The 16,070-nt window shown below is 32.8% G+C and overlaps 1 protein-coding gene and 1 long non-coding RNA gene across 2 annotated transcripts in view; one reads left to right on the plus strand and one right to left on the minus strand.

The window, feature by feature from the left end:
- Positions 1-270: 270 nt before the first annotated feature.
- On the plus strand, positions 271-3,017 carry LOC123659938. Its single transcript, XR_006744101.1, has 2 exons — positions 271-394; positions 2,802-3,017. It is a non-coding gene; the product is annotated as an uncharacterized LOC123659938 (long non-coding RNA).
- A 7,072-nt stretch (positions 3,018-10,089) lies between these two features.
- The window catches only part of LOC123659895 (F-actin-uncapping protein LRRC16A), a 29,832-nt gene continuing 23,851 nt past the window's right edge, over positions 10,090-16,070 (minus strand). The window contains exons 23-28 of the mRNA XM_045595058.1: positions 14,662-14,708; positions 14,496-14,591; positions 13,153-13,239; positions 12,735-12,797; positions 10,951-10,983; positions 10,090-10,100 (exon numbers count right to left, since the gene is read on the minus strand). Coding sequence (XP_045451014.1) covers positions 10,090-10,100; positions 10,951-10,983; positions 12,735-12,797; positions 13,153-13,239; positions 14,496-14,591; positions 14,662-14,708 — 337 coding nt within the window. The remainder of the gene's footprint in view (positions 10,101-10,950; positions 10,984-12,734; positions 12,798-13,152; positions 13,240-14,495; positions 14,592-14,661; positions 14,709-16,070) is intronic.

The following is a 16,070-nucleotide window of genomic DNA, read 5'->3' on the forward strand; positions in this document are numbered from 1 at the left end:
ATACGGATTACATATTGATAAAATATGAATAATATTTTCCGATTTTACCGTAATAATAATAAAAATATGAACTGGTTATTTAAATAAAAAATCATGAGTGCAATTAGAAAAAAAAAGAAAAAACAATCGATCCTGGAGACAGGGGTTTGAACTCTGATCTTCTAGATCACTCCCGACCGGCCGACTTCCCACCGAGCTGTTACAACTTTATTAACAATTTTGAAATTTACCTTCATATTATAACAATATTGTAGCTATTTTTCCAGTGCCTAAAAACCGGGATAAAACGACATTTTCTAAAAATGAATCTTAGCTACCTACCTATATCGCACTTTAACACATAAGGAGCACTTTATTTCTCATCTCAATTTACAATCATCTACTTAATGAATATGTAAGTATATAATTACCTATAATATTATATCATGTATTTGTATTTATGTGTGTATTTGTAAGTAGTGTGTAGGTATGTATATGTATCTATGTGGGTGTATGTATTTATACCTGTAAGTATGTAATATATTACAGTTCTTTAGCTATTACGTTATTAATTCTTGCACTGTGTTCCCCGCTATATGACACTCTCTCTCATGACCATTGGTTGACTGGAAGAGATCTCTTCTAGACATAAGTCCGCCTTTGCCATCAACTTTATGTATAATTTTTCTGTATATTATTTTTAGTGAAATAAAGTATATAATATCGATTTATCGCTCCCGAAATCCCCTGCATACATTTCATGAAAATCGTTGGAGCCGTTTACGAGAATCAGATTCTATCTATACTAAAATTATAAAATTGAAGACTTTGTTTGTTTGTTTGTTTGAACGCGCTAATCTCAGAAACTATTGGTCCGATTTGAAAAATTCTTTTAGTCTTAGATAGCCCATTTATCGAGGAAGGTTATAGGCTATATATACGCTAAGACCAAAAGGAGCGGAGCACTAATGAAGAATGTTTCAAAATCGGGGGTTATTTTCCTTTTGAGAGCTTCCGCTGCGTGCGCTGTGAAAACAGTTAGTTTCGCAAAAATCATGTATGACAGAATTGATCCAAAAAAAAGCTATAACCTTTTTTATGCTAACCAAGTTTGTTCTAAAATAATGCATTATTTGCGAAGATATTTTTATAAATATGATATTAATCCTTATCTGAATAAATACGTTATTCATCACAAGTATTTAATTTAAAACAAAATAGCCTTTTACATAATTCGATTTCAATGAGTATCTCAGGAGATATCGCAGTTTTAAAATAACATCACAACAAAATAATGATCAAGTATTGCGCGCGCCTCTGTTCTAAGCTAGTATATATATATATACAAGAATTGCTCATTTAATAGTATTAGATGTATAACTGAGGTTTAAAAATTAACGTCATACAATTACGAGAAAACTTATTGCGCTGAAAAGCACGTTTTGTCTTTAAAAAAGAATTCACTTTAGTATTTAAACACTATATTATCTATTCTCTATCTATATATTATTATTAAAAAAAATAATATATATTTTTCAGTTTTATGCTTTATTTTATTTTGAGTATTTGCTATTGTATAATCAAGATTTCTTATAAGTATTGTTACACTACCTGTGCCGCGACTTCATCCGCGTGGAATTTAAAAAAAAAATTCAGTTCGCAGAGTTACAAAATAAATAAAGTTCTAAAATAAAAGTAGCCTAAGTTACTCCTTATTACATCAGCTATCTGCCATTGAAAGTCCCGTCAAAATTGATCCAGCCGTTCCAAAGATTAACCGTAACAAATAGATAGATAAACAGACAGACAGACAGACCGACAAAAATTGTAATTTTGGTATATGTATTATATATATATATATATATATTAGTATACATCCATATGAATTTAGTAAAAAGCGGTTATTTTAATATTACAAACGGACACTCCAATTTTATTTATTTGTAAAGAGTATAGATGTACAGCATAACTCTACGTGTCGTGTTTGCTTCAATATGGTTATACATTTAGAAATGTAGTCTATCTAATAAAATGACATTAAATTTTCATGTAAAAACTGCTATTAATTCTTAATAAATAAATTACTTGCAAGACAAGAGTCATACACTAAGCATCTTATTTTATCATTAAAACCCACATTAATTTTTGACTATTGAAAAAAGTAGCAGTAAGAAATTGTCAAGAGATCAACAAAAATACATATTTTAAAGGCGAGAGCGTTTAAATTCAGAGTGGAACAAGAATCAAAATACTTATTACTAAACTAGCTGCGCTTGCGACTTCGTCCGCGTGGAATAGTGACTGTCATTTTCAACTTGTTTCTTTAAATTACTATAACTTTTTTATTTATGAACCTACTGACATGAAACAAACACTTAATGTTAAGCTAAGCCTGGCACAATATATTAGTAAAAACCGTATCTAAATCGGATAAGCCGTTTCTGAAATTAGCGTGCACAAACGCACAGACAAAAGTTCTGAAAATGATTGTTTTGGGTGCTATTTGCGTTGATAAAGATCCCAAAAATATTTTTTTCTCATATAAATAAAATGTTCAGACAGCGATCCACAGTCCAGCGATTACATTTTTATTATAATTAGATCCACAGTCCAGCGATTACATTTTTATTATAATTATGTATTAATTAATCAATTATTTATTTAACATTAACACCAACAAGACATACACTAACAAGAACAGAAAAAGAATGAATTTTTACAAAAATATTAATCATTGGAAAAATACTTAGCAATTAATGACAAATTTACTATAATTGAAATTTATTATTGGAGTGATAATTTATTGAAAACATTGCTTTTAGGTAGTACCACAATTTCCCGACAAAAAAAAACAAGACATAAGCTGTGCTTATGTCTACACACATTAAGCTGACGTATATCTACGTGCTAATTAATACAAATGCGAATGTAATTTTGTGTACGTTCGGACTATTTTTCGATGAGTTACAAGTTTATTAGAATATTTTTTTAAAGTAATGATTCGAAAGGTTATTTTTCAATAAATTTTGTTACGTTTTTATCTTATTTCTTTACATGAAATAAATATTGTTTAATAGAAACTATAAGCTAAGGTATGAAATAGAAAGATGGATGTCTATGTGTGTAATATGTCACATTAAAAAATAGTAGGTAAGTACCTCTATTATGCACAAATAGCTAAATTGAGGTAGGACACAGCAAATAACTCCAGTTAAATTATAATTGTAATCGAAGTGTCCTCATTCCTTGGGTAAAAAATTATAAAACATAATAAATAAATAAATAAATATCATATAACATACACACACGGTCGTCGGTTTCTATGGTAAGCAACATAATGCTTGTGTTACAGATAACAGCCGACTGTTATAACTATTTTTTTTTATAAACATACATAGAAATAATACATATATAAATATATAGATACAAATATTATATTACACCCCGACTCAGGCGGGAATCGAACCCGCAACCCGCAGGACAGAAAGCAAGGCCACTACAAACTGCGCCAACGGGTTAGTCATAATACATATATGTATTTTGAATACCTAAATGAAATAAACAAAAACTTATTCAATAATTGTATTATAAAAAATTCAAAGCTTTATGGAGAAATATTGTGTTATTTATTGTGTACTGTACACAAAAATATGACACGGTACATGAATAACACAATATTTTCCGTATAAAATAATTAATCCAGTATTAAATACAGTATTAGATAATAATTATTACATTTAGAAACTGATTCGCTAGCCCGGATTAATTATATGTATTTGCAATGTAATTTAGATATATCGCAGAAGAATAAAATTATTCCAGCGGGATTGTGAAGAAATAAGCAAGTTGGTATTCATGGTGTCGGCAGTAACTATATTTTATACGTGTTTTAACAAATAACATCCGATACAATGTATTAATGAATGATTAAAAAATATATACAAAATAAATACTTTAAACGAGAGAATAATATCTTTAAACGAGCAATTTTTGTATATATATATATATATATATATATATATATATATATATATATATAATCTCATTCTTGGCTAACGGCTCCAACTAGCTAGTTAGGATTCATGTTTAGAAAATGTCGTTTTATCATTTTTTTCTTGCAATGAAAAACTGCTACCTACAATATTATTACAATACTAAGGTAAATTTCGCCATTCCTTATAAGGTTATAATTGCTCAGGTGGGAAATCGGGCTATCCAGAATTTAGATGATCCAGGTTCGAGTTCAGATGTGTCCAGTCAGATTACTTTTAATTTTTTATCTTTATCTAACATATCGAGCAAACCACGCTCATCCAGGCACCTACTATATAATTAGATAATAAAACAAAATTTTGTTTAGTTTATGTAGTCTCATACAGTTTATTTATTTTAAAAATAAAAACAATTGCAAGTTCTGAAAAAGAAAACCACGAATCATTAAGTACCTAAATACAAAATGAATATCTAGAAACACATATAATACGCGAAACATAAATTTTGTTTGATATATAGGCGCATATGTTATTTTATTTCTTATATGTATAACATACTTAAATATTATTTTATGAATTTCAACAATAATGAAATAAAATTAAATAATAAAATGAGAGAGATATAAATCGGTCACTCGGACAGTTCTCTTTTGAGTTCGCCATTATAATTTCGGAATACATTATACCTACTTAATGTTCGAATTAAGAGTACGTAAACGGTTGAAGTACATTGATCAGTGTTGCCAACTTAGTGGATTTTCCACTAGATCTGGTGGTTTAGACACCCCTTTTGGCGGGAAAAAATTGGTTTTAGTGGCTAGTGGATTTTTTAGTGGTTTAGGTTTGTTCCAGTTAGTGGTAAGCTTCATAGCTTACCACTAAAGAATGATCTAGTATTTTTCTAGGATTTTTTTACAGGCACACACAACAGGCAAAAATGGTATATTTTGTTGTGTAGGCAACGCCGAACGAATTCAAGCCTGTCGGCTGTTGGGAATTCCCCAAAAATTGTTTATGAATTTCTTGAATGAACGTAAATTTTATATGTTCAACTATTGGTTAAGTTTGATTTGATTCGAAAGACCAAGTTGTTATTTATTTACTCAGTCGTCAGTCAGTTCAGTGAACAGTACAGTTCTCTTTTGTTTCGCTATCGTTCTCTAATCTGTAAATGATACTTACTTCTCAATCTTGCTTTAATTTGTTTTTAAACTGTTTAGCGCTGTAAAATTATTTTTGAAATAGTTTTAAATAGTATTTGATAATGCTCAAGCCACAGTACACCCAAAAGTTGCGAGATTGTTGGTAACGTGACGTTGTTACAGAGATATCGTGGTTGAAGTTTTGAGATTCGATTTTTAAATCGGAAAAAATTAACCTACCACCTTTGAGGTTAGAATAACGCTTAGCTCCGGTGCTGCGGGAAGTGCAGCCCTTCCGAAGGCTGCCATCCCTCCGCGCCTCCGGCTTAAAAAAATACTCTAGAGGTAAGGTAGACCAAGACCACGAGGACGTGGGTTGCTCCGATTCGGTTTTGGGTATTTTTCGAATTTCTATATCTATATTCTAGCACACTATGTTACTAGTTTTATTAGAATATTATGTCTAACGCTTTATTTTGTTTAAAAGTGTCTATTTGTCAGTCGTTAAAGGTCAGTTCGTATCGTATTTTTGATCTTGGAGTAAAGATCGTTTTCACGTAAATTTGTTCAAAAATAACGCGTAAAAGTCGCAGAACGGAGCATGAGTATACTTCCCGCAGCACTAGAATTAAGGTAGAGTCAGAAGTAACAAAAATTTAACCTCCCTTAAATTAGAACCTGTGTGTCAGAGGCAAGACCTGTGCGAGTGGATATTAATTATCGAACGAAAATTTTGTTTTCGAATGTTTAATACTAACTAGCTTTCGGGCGCGGTTTGGTTGGCGTTAAATTTGGTGATGAAAAATAAATTAAAGCAAAAACTAAAATAAAAAAAATATATTTTTAAAAATTCTTTATACAATAATTAATGTTACTTTTAATAGATATTTTAAAAAAAATCATTGTGTATACTTGTTTTTTAATTGTTAATTTCGCGCTCTCACAAGTATTCGCTGCACCAGCCTCTGTGTCCTGAATCATTATTTATCATTTATCTTAAAAACTATTAACTTTATCAAGATTGTTAAAGAGAGCAATGTTATTAATAATTAAATTCTCTATAATTTGTTTCTTACAATTTTTTTTCTGGAATCAATTTAACAAAATTGCTGTGTGGCTACGGCACTAAAGAATTTAGCCACCCCCTCTCTTCCCGTGGGTGTCGTAAAGGCGACTAAGGGATAACAAGGTTCCACAACCACCTTGGAACTTAAGAAGCCGACCGATGGCGGGATAACCATCCAACTGCTGGCTTTGAAATACACAGGCCGAAGACGGGCAGCAGCGTCTTCGGTGTGACAAAGCCAGTACTGCGGTCACCAACCCGCCTGCCCAGCGTGGTGACTATGGGCAAAACACATGAGTTCACGTTATTTTTGGCGTAAACTTGTGGAGGCCTATGTCCAGCAGTGGACTGTATAGGCTGTAATGATGAATTTAACAAAATTTATTTAAGCATGAGTCGGAGCATGTAATTAAAATTACTTTTTTATCTGTTTATATTACTTTTTTGTTATTAAAGCAGAAAGTAATTCTATTACAAATTGCAGATGAAGCTGATTCATCAGAAGACGATCTCCTTTAGTAGTTATGTACTTACCTAATTGTTTCCTTTTTTTCTGTAGTTACATTAATTATTGTTTCCTGTAACTCAAATAATTATTATTTTATTTCATGATAATAATTACGTTGTTGTTGTTGTATTTTCAAATTATATTTAGGTAGGTAGCCGTTGTCTTTGATTTTTTTTTAGTGGAATTCTGGTGGTTTGAGAGGCCAATAAGTTTTAGTGGTTTCTGGTGGTTTACACGGCTTCATTTGGTGGGTTGGTAAAAATAAAGTTGGCAACACTGACATTGATGTTCGTACCTACAGCGTTATAATACAATGACACGCGCCGATGCCGATGCCGATTTTATCAATCCTAGCGCGTCGAGTTGAAGGTCACTTGCACGGAGCGGCAACGTCGTAGAAGTATCGATAAAAATTTCGTTAATTCTTGATATTAGAGGTAACGTTATCAGTATCGTTAAAATTCTATTTAACGGTAAAATTTAACGTTAAAAAACGTTTTCGTTATCGAATTACCGTTAAAAGTTTTAACGGTAAAACAGGTATCTGTTAAAATTAACGCTATTTACCGGTACTTTATAATGGTAATTGGTAACGGTAACAAGCCCTGGTTGGGATGCGTTCAAAACATGTTAATACGTTAACCCTTGACGTAGAATAAGTTTATAGAAATATTACAAAATATTTTTTTCCTGCGTTTCTTTTAACATTGTGATAAGCGTAATTAATAAACAATTAAATAAACTGAATTTTAAGATTTATTTTATTTCTATACATAGTCAGGTGAAAAATGGGCATTCTTCTTTAATCAAGTAAGTTTTTAATCAGATTATTAATACAATTATAAAGGCATTTGATTACGCCCATCTTTAATATTACGCATATTATGAAATGTCATTTACTAGTTTATATTTTTTAACCAAAAACTGAATGAATATTAGCTTTAAAAGTTCGTGCCATGTAAAATTAACACTGGCCTTCAAGCTGCGCAAAGGCAGTGTTGCCGTTAGGACAATCTAGTTTGTGGCTACATCAAAGAAAAAAGTTGCCAGTTTTGTAAATAAATCACTTTCGAAATTCCGCTAGAAGTGGCTAAAGTGTGCGTTTTCCAATTACAGAGCATAATGTGACTCAGTGGAGTACAACGCTAAATTGTGCTGATGCTTAATTGGAACTTGAATTATTTTTCAAATACACCTAAGAAAACTACGACGACTTTACTTTACTTTGAATTACTAACTATAATATACTAGCTGTGCCCCGTGGTTTCACACGCTTTAATTTAAAAAAAAATGCGTATTGCGTATGCGTAAACAATAACAACATTGCGCTCCGTTTGATATTTTGACACGAGTAGTATTGACATTATGCAAAACAAACTAGGCTCAACAGCAATAGCGGTACGGGCCATTTTCATTCGATCGAACCTAAATTACGTTAAAGATAAACATTCATTCGGGAATCCCCCTGCCATAATGCGGACATTATTGGTGTTGCCTAAAATTAATTATGTATTTTAGTTTGGTAGTATTGGTACCGTATGGTGGTATGTATTAGTCGGTAGACTTTTTATAGTAATAAAAATATGTATGTATTAACAATCTAAAAAGCAGCTAGAAGTAGCTAGATTTATTTTGGTGGCTAAAATGGATTGTTTTTTGGCTAAAACCGTTGAAAATCCGCTAGATCTAGCCACAAAATGGCTAAAACGGCAACACTGCGCAAAGGCGATTTATCGGTCTATTTGGTGGTATGAGGTCGGGGGCAGGGTGTGTGTATTACGCGCCGCATGCTTGCAGGTGTGCTATTGGTTGGACAGTTTGACGTCGTTTCAAAATACTATCGCGCATAAAGGTTTTAAATTATGAAATAGTTTTACATAGAGAAGTGAAAAAAAAATATTTATAACGTATAATTCGCGTTATGTGTCAGCGAACGCTGGCTGCTCCATGGCTGGCTGTCAAGATTCGCAAAGGCGATTTACAGTGTTGCCAACTCTTGAAAATTCTTTTCCCTGCTGTCATTTTTTTGGAACAGTCTTATTTGTAAACAAACCCCTTTCAATCGTAATTCACGTTTTTTCCGCATTTATCACTTACTTTCACAACACATTAGTTTTACGGACATTTGTAAAACTCCATTTACTATTTATTTCACTAAAAAAACAAATATCAACTTATCATTTTAAACACATACAAACTATTAAAATACGAATATCGAGAGTACAGATAATTAATATTTTCGAATATGATATTTCAATAACTAAAAAAATTGTTGTGGCTTTTGTTTAAAAAAAATTGTAATACGAAGCCGCGAGTGAGTCTTAATTTAAAAAAATAAAATTAGTACTTTCGTGCGCAAGTATACCCATGCGCAAAGGCACCCCCTCCAGTTTCTTTCAAAAATTCTTTTTACATGACGCGAGTTATAAATGTAAGTAAATTTTATTTATTTACATCGCTCAGGCGTAGTTGTGCGTGCACCGTGTGGGACTCGACTTAACCTTTTGCTTGCTTTTTCGAATATATTTTCCAAGGAATAAAGTAAAACAAACTTTTCTTGTATAATATTATATTGTTATTTAAAACAGATTATCACAACGCTCTAGACATAAATTGCACCATAAAATGAAAGTACCTAAAATCAGTCTGGTACCAAAGAGCTACACAAAACCGAATAAATTGAATGAATATAAAAATACTATGAAATAATTTAGGAATATTATAATATCATACATCTAATTAATTTCAATCAGTAATTTACGTACATGAAAATTCAATAAAATACAGCCTTATTTTCAAAAGATAAATGAATAATAATTGATTTTATAATTACTCTAGTGAACACTTAAATTTATGGGCGAGTCCTCTACACTTCTATATACCATAAAATTGAACCTTACAATGTAAATCCAGTAGTCTAAAATTCACTTCGCCTTTTGAACTTCATTTAATAATCACTCTTGATTAAATTTTAAAAATAGTCGAGCCATAAACTGTACAGGAATGTAAAAATTAGAAGACATCATTATGAAAGATTTTAAAGAAACAATCGTAAGTCTATAATAATATATTATTTGTAAAAATAAATTGTGCGTAATTCTTAGGCCTTTTATTTATATGACTAGTAAGACCAATTAGATAATTACTGACGATCCAAATTTTCCTTACATTACTTCAGAAAAAATATTCGTCAATGTAATATGGCACTCGAAGAGGGTACCAATAACGTAAAGATTTACCATTAAATTTTTTTTTTAAACTTTTAGCTTTAAATTTATTTATCCATTTGTGATTAAGAAGAATAGGCGTTTTTAACAAAAAAATAATATACCTATTATTTATGAATACCTGTCTAAAGTACAGATAATAAATGCATACTTATCTTGAAAGTTAATACAAAACTTACGGGTCTTCTGAAAGTAGTGTCAATATTTTAGGCAGTTATTAGAAAAACTAAGCTAAAAGGGCTACACTTAATGATTGAATATATTAACATAATCACGTAAATAGTGCGCATAATAAGCAGTGAGAATAATGATAACATAGGTGATAAAAATATTTAACATAATCTGCTACTAAAATACAACTCATCACAGTTAATACAAAACGATTTACAGAATTCGCATACCTTATCTAGCAGTTACTTGGAATTATTATGACGTATCAAATACAAAAAGAGTTTTATACTATAACACATTCAGTGATGAACAAACGAAATACCTTCGAGTACAGAACATGTGTGGTGTAACTAGAGACTATAATCTAACTGGCACAATTGTGAGCATGAGAGATAAAGTCATTTTCACTGTTAACCCTGCTCAGCTTATCACGATAACTTCATCACAATTACTTGTGCTTCGTTCAGGCCTCTGTTCCTTCTGTAAAAAGTTCACAACTTTATAATAAATAGCTTTTTAAATAAAATTTTATATATTTCTTAGATCAAGCAAAGGGATGTTTTTAAACTTTTCTAAAAGGTTTTGCACATATGCATTTGAATAGAAAAAACGACCCAAAATTAACATAGATTAATTCGTCGAAATATTTTTATATACCTAAATAAGTGAAGTTTTTTTCCATACTTTGGTGAGTGTATGAAGTGGCTAAGTAGTTTGACAATAATTCGATAATTTATAATAATAAATAAACTGTTCTTACCACGGAATTACATTTAAAACATTATTAACTGTCAAAAATATATAATATGTTCTACAGAACACTGGAAAACATATCATAATATGTAAATGATAAGTTTTTTTTTACCTGGAGTTAAAGGATGATCGCGCATCATTGAACCTGAAATATTTAACAAAAATGTAAATAATTTTTACGGTTATGTTATTTAGAAAAATATATATTTTAAAAGAACTTAACTAATAGTGTCATGCTATTTCATCTAGGTTTACTATATCTATATTCTACAGTACCTATTGCATTTCTAGGGTACAAGTAAAATTATTAGTAATTCGGAAGTGAAAAACAAATTTATATAGGTAAATGAGTATTTAACACTTCATGAACAAAATTTATGAGAAATTTGATTACTATTTATTATACAACAACAATAATTGGATCGGCAGCGCGCTTCCGATGCTTCTGGTATTGTAGGCGTCTATAAGCTACGGTAATCGCTTACCATCAGGTGAGCCGTACGCTTGTTTGCCGACCTAGTTACATAAAAAAAAAAATACAATAAAAAGCTATTTTGTATTTAGTCCTGACTTTTCTTTGTATTTAGTTTTATTACTTTTTGTTAAAATGTGCCTAAGTTATTGAAATTTAAATTACTTACTGTAAAATGCTTTGCAGTAGGTAATTTAAATTTATTCATATTATGTAGGTTTGAAATGCAGCCAGTAATTTTTGTCAAGTACACAATTATCTTTATAGAATACATTTAAGCACGGGCGTACTCGTGCTTTTTGCGTAGAAGAAGTAAATTAAAGGCTTATGATATTAATAGTGTCGTTAAGGAGCATAAGACACCCGCCTCAAAAATGTTAATATTACCAATAGACAGACATAACATGCATATTTTAGTTATTATGAAAATGTAAATTGCAGCGAAAGTTATTAGTGCTTTATTAAGACATTCATGTTATTTTATAATTAATATTCACATTGACCACCAATATAAGATAAAAATATATACATATAATATAATAAAAATAAAAGATAATATCATTTGCATGACACCATACAACTAAACTAATAAAATATTTGCGAATGATTCAATAATCATGCTTAACGTGTATTTACTATAAATACGCTAAAACATTTGCACATTCTCATAGTGTTAAATAAATTTGTCATCTAGATATTCTACGCAGATGACTATATCTCTATCATTCAAATATTTAATAAACAATAAACTATGAATTATGGAATATCATTATAGCCCTCAAACCAAATAACATGGATTCCTTATGGATTATGTACCTAATTTACAATTAAATACATTGTTTCAACTGAAGCGGTATAATAAATATCACATTATACGAGTTCTATGCTTACCCTTATACAAAGTCACGCAGATTTATTTTATAAAATTGGTTTTTTGTACGATTCCTTATAATTGTCAAAAAGTTTAATATATTAGTACTAATCATAGATAGGTATTGCTCTGTGCCGAAAATGGTAAATACCTAATACTTAAAATCAAAGTTAGGGTATTTTAATGTTAAAGTAATTAACATTGCTTTAGGTTTTTAATACCTAAAAAATTCTCAACTTGACTATTTGTAAAAAATCGTAGTATACACATGTAGCTGTATTAGAGTGAAAATTATTAATTTTAATCTATTCAGTCAAATCGTAAAACAAGGAATTACACCTTCTTAATAACAAAAAAAAAGTGTTTATGATAATTTAGGGTTCCAAAAAAGTCACAGATACAATTTTCATACCAGTTTTATATGATAGCTTAATAGATTATGAAGTAACAATTTTCACAGTAATACGTACACATACAACAGACAGACACAGAAGCGAGAAGCGTACCTACAAGCCAACGCTAGCTAGCTAGTAAGTAGCGTGTGTTATGTTACTGGTTAATGCGGCGCCGGGGGTGATGCCCACGATGCTGCCGCCCACGCACGCCTCCACGCCCTCTGTTGACCACCACCACAACTTTAGCTCAACTAAACGACACCTACGACCGCTTCCTCTGTGTATGTACTAACTTTAATGTTTTTAGGTTATAAAAATATTGAGTTTAACAGTCAATGCTACAAGTATTTTGTATACTAACAATGGAATATAAGTTTAGTTTAAGTCGTTTTGTTGAACTTTACGAAAAATCATTAAAATTAACCAACCAACATTAAGACCAGACGTTATTTACATAGAAATAAGAACCGGCATCACCAAATCAGATAAAAGCAGTTCTGATTGTGTAAATTTGAAAAAGGAATAATAAGAAGAAACGGGGTGGTGGGGTAGTGGGGCAGTGCGGGCGTGCTGTACCTGTGGTGCACAGCGCGGCGCTGTCCGCGTTCCCGCCGGCCACGGACCACGGCCGCGCCTTGCCGCCGCCGCGCGCGCACCCGTTGCCTGCCACACACACACCCGTGACACGCACACACACGTATACACGCGACATCACACACATGACGCACACATATTGGCTGTCCCACATTTGAATTATTCTTTATGCTACATGTTCAATATTTAAATTACTATTCCATATTCAAATAATTTATTACACGAACACAAATGGATGCAAGTAATTAGACGTACATTTGTGTCTCATCGTATATGTATTTTTTTCAATTTAATTTAAATCATATTTTTAATGTTCTGTATATGTGCACGAGCGGACGTTATATCACGTACACGATTAGCGAAGTGGATTTAGTAATGCTGACACTTTTCTCGTTTTAAAAAAATGCTAATTTATTCGATTAATACATTATGAAGGAAAATGATTACAATTTAAAAATTGACATTGACATTGACATTTTTTACCACTGATTGTTTGTTTAAAAAATAATGTATTAATATTATGCGGTTAAAGGGGACAGAGCATTGATAATACTGTTAATCGTCAAGAATTCCAGATAACGGCACCGCAAGGACCAATAAATATACCAATCAGAATTAGGTATCCTTTTTATTTTACATGACCACCTTAAACCTTGGAAAAAATTAAAAAAATAATGAGCAAAACTTGTAACTTATTTAACATTATTTGTTCAAATAGTTCAAGGATTGAATACAAAAAGGATATATCAATATTACTCTTTGATTAAAAATACTGTTATGATTGCATTTTTACCAAATATAAAGCTGCTATGCAATAATTGAGGTGTAAATAAGGTCATATATACATTGTAGAGGCCTGTCAATAATAGTACTAGAAGCTTTGAGGCTCTTGTGCTAATATGAACTACATCTGTTCACTCGCAGCGTAAAACAAATTACATAAGCAGTGTAAATAATGATGGCGGAGGTTTGGGACTATCACACGAGATTAATGCCTTTACCAAACAGGATGCGTACATTGCGTTGCGTGAAAACGTCAGAACGATGGGCATCAAGAGCAAATATTTTTTTGTTTACAAAATTATTATACTGCAAAATTATTCAATTTGTATTTGATTCCTATATTCAAATAACGATTCGTTTTCGAAATTAAACATGTCGCGTTCGAAACTCAACTGATTTGAAATTGATTTTCAAAAATATTCAAATATAGAAATCGGTTTTTAATATATTTACTGAACGCGAAGCTGGGACTCGTTGACGTGAGTAAAGTACCCACTCTGTTTGACCAAGGCATATAGCTGTTTACATAGTTACTGTTTTACCTATAGTGTTGACGTTATCAGACGATCTCGACGGCGGAGGGGTGGTGGGCGCTGCTTTAGCACCGACGTTGTCAGAAGATTTGCATCGAGATACTTCTGAAATTGACATTTGTAAATAAAATACTTCCTGCTAACTCAATTAATATTTAATAAGAAGTAAACTTACCACATTCTAGAAGAACCGGCGTACTCTCGCCAGATGTAACGCTATACCTAAAAGTGTATATTAAATTAATACATTGTAAATTATTATTTTTTTTACAATTAACATTATCTACAAATGGTTTCATTATATTTTATTTATTTATTTACATATAAAAATATTGTAAACATAACAGATCTTATAATCTAATTAATGTGTTTACAAAATTCCGGTTATATCGAATCTTTGGTCTCAATATACCGCTTTACCGCTATGCTATATATTTATTACACGTTGTTCTGATTTAGATAATGATTTCAAATGAAAACAACCCTACTCGAAATAAAAAAACGGTTCAAGACTATTTATGTAGGATTCCCATGAAACTATTCTTTGAAGGACCTGCAGTGGGATTCACTAGCTGTGTAATTGCATGATACAATAGCACCATATACATACACGTTAAGCGAACGCTCGGCCGAGCTACATGGTAGGCGGAGTGGGAGGTTTTAGGTTTTATTTTCGTTACGGAATTTCTTGATTCAGTCGCCGCGCTCAAAGTCCGCGATAAAAACTATGCAATAGCTTAAAAGATTTTTTTGGCTCAAGAATCAAGTCTCTAAAATCTCTCTCTCTCTCTTTCAATTTTATGAACGACCTATTCGTTTTTAGTTTTATTAATATATACGATCCAGGTTATAATAGTGCTCACAGGACTGGGAGAACTTTGAGGTCAAGAATTCACACATTAAGTACGCGATATAATGTAAATGAGTGTAGTGAGATTGTGAAGTGTATAGAATGTAGAGTGTATAAAGTGTATAGAATTCAGAATGCATAAAGCGTAGGAGTGTACAGAGTATAGAGGTGGTGTTACATGGTGTCGTCGCGGCGCAGCGTGGGCGAGTGGCGCAGCGGCGAGGGCGAGGCGGGCGAGGCGGGCGAGGCGGAGGCCAGCGACGACAGCGAGTGCAGCGAGCGCGACGTGAGCGGTCGTAGAGTGTACAGAGTATAGAGGTGGTGTTACATGGTGTCGTCGCGGCGCAGCGTGGGCGAGTGGCGCAGCGGCGAGGGCGAGGCGGGCGAGGCGGGCGAGGCGGAGGCCAGCGACGACAGCGAGTGCAGCGAGCGCGACGTGAGCGGTCGTAGAGTGTACAGAGTATAGAGGTGGTGTTACATGGTGTCGTCGCGGCGCAGCGTGGGCGAGTGGCGCAGCGGCGAGGGCGAGGCGGGCGAGGCGGGCGAGGCGGGCGAGGCGGAGGCCAGCGACGACAGCGAGTGCAGCGAGCGCGACGTGAGCGGTCGTAGAGTGTACAGAGTATAGAGGTGGTGTTACATGGTGTCGTCGCGGCGCAGCGTGGGCGAGTGGCGCAGCGGCGAGGGCGAGGCGGGCGAGGCGGGCGAGGCGGAGGCCAGCGACGACAGCGAGTGCA

This window comes from Melitaea cinxia, chromosome 14, assembly GCF_905220565.1.
Source record: "Melitaea cinxia chromosome 14, ilMelCinx1.1, whole genome shotgun sequence".
Classification (NCBI taxonomy): domain Eukaryota; kingdom Metazoa; phylum Arthropoda; class Insecta; order Lepidoptera; family Nymphalidae; genus Melitaea; species Melitaea cinxia.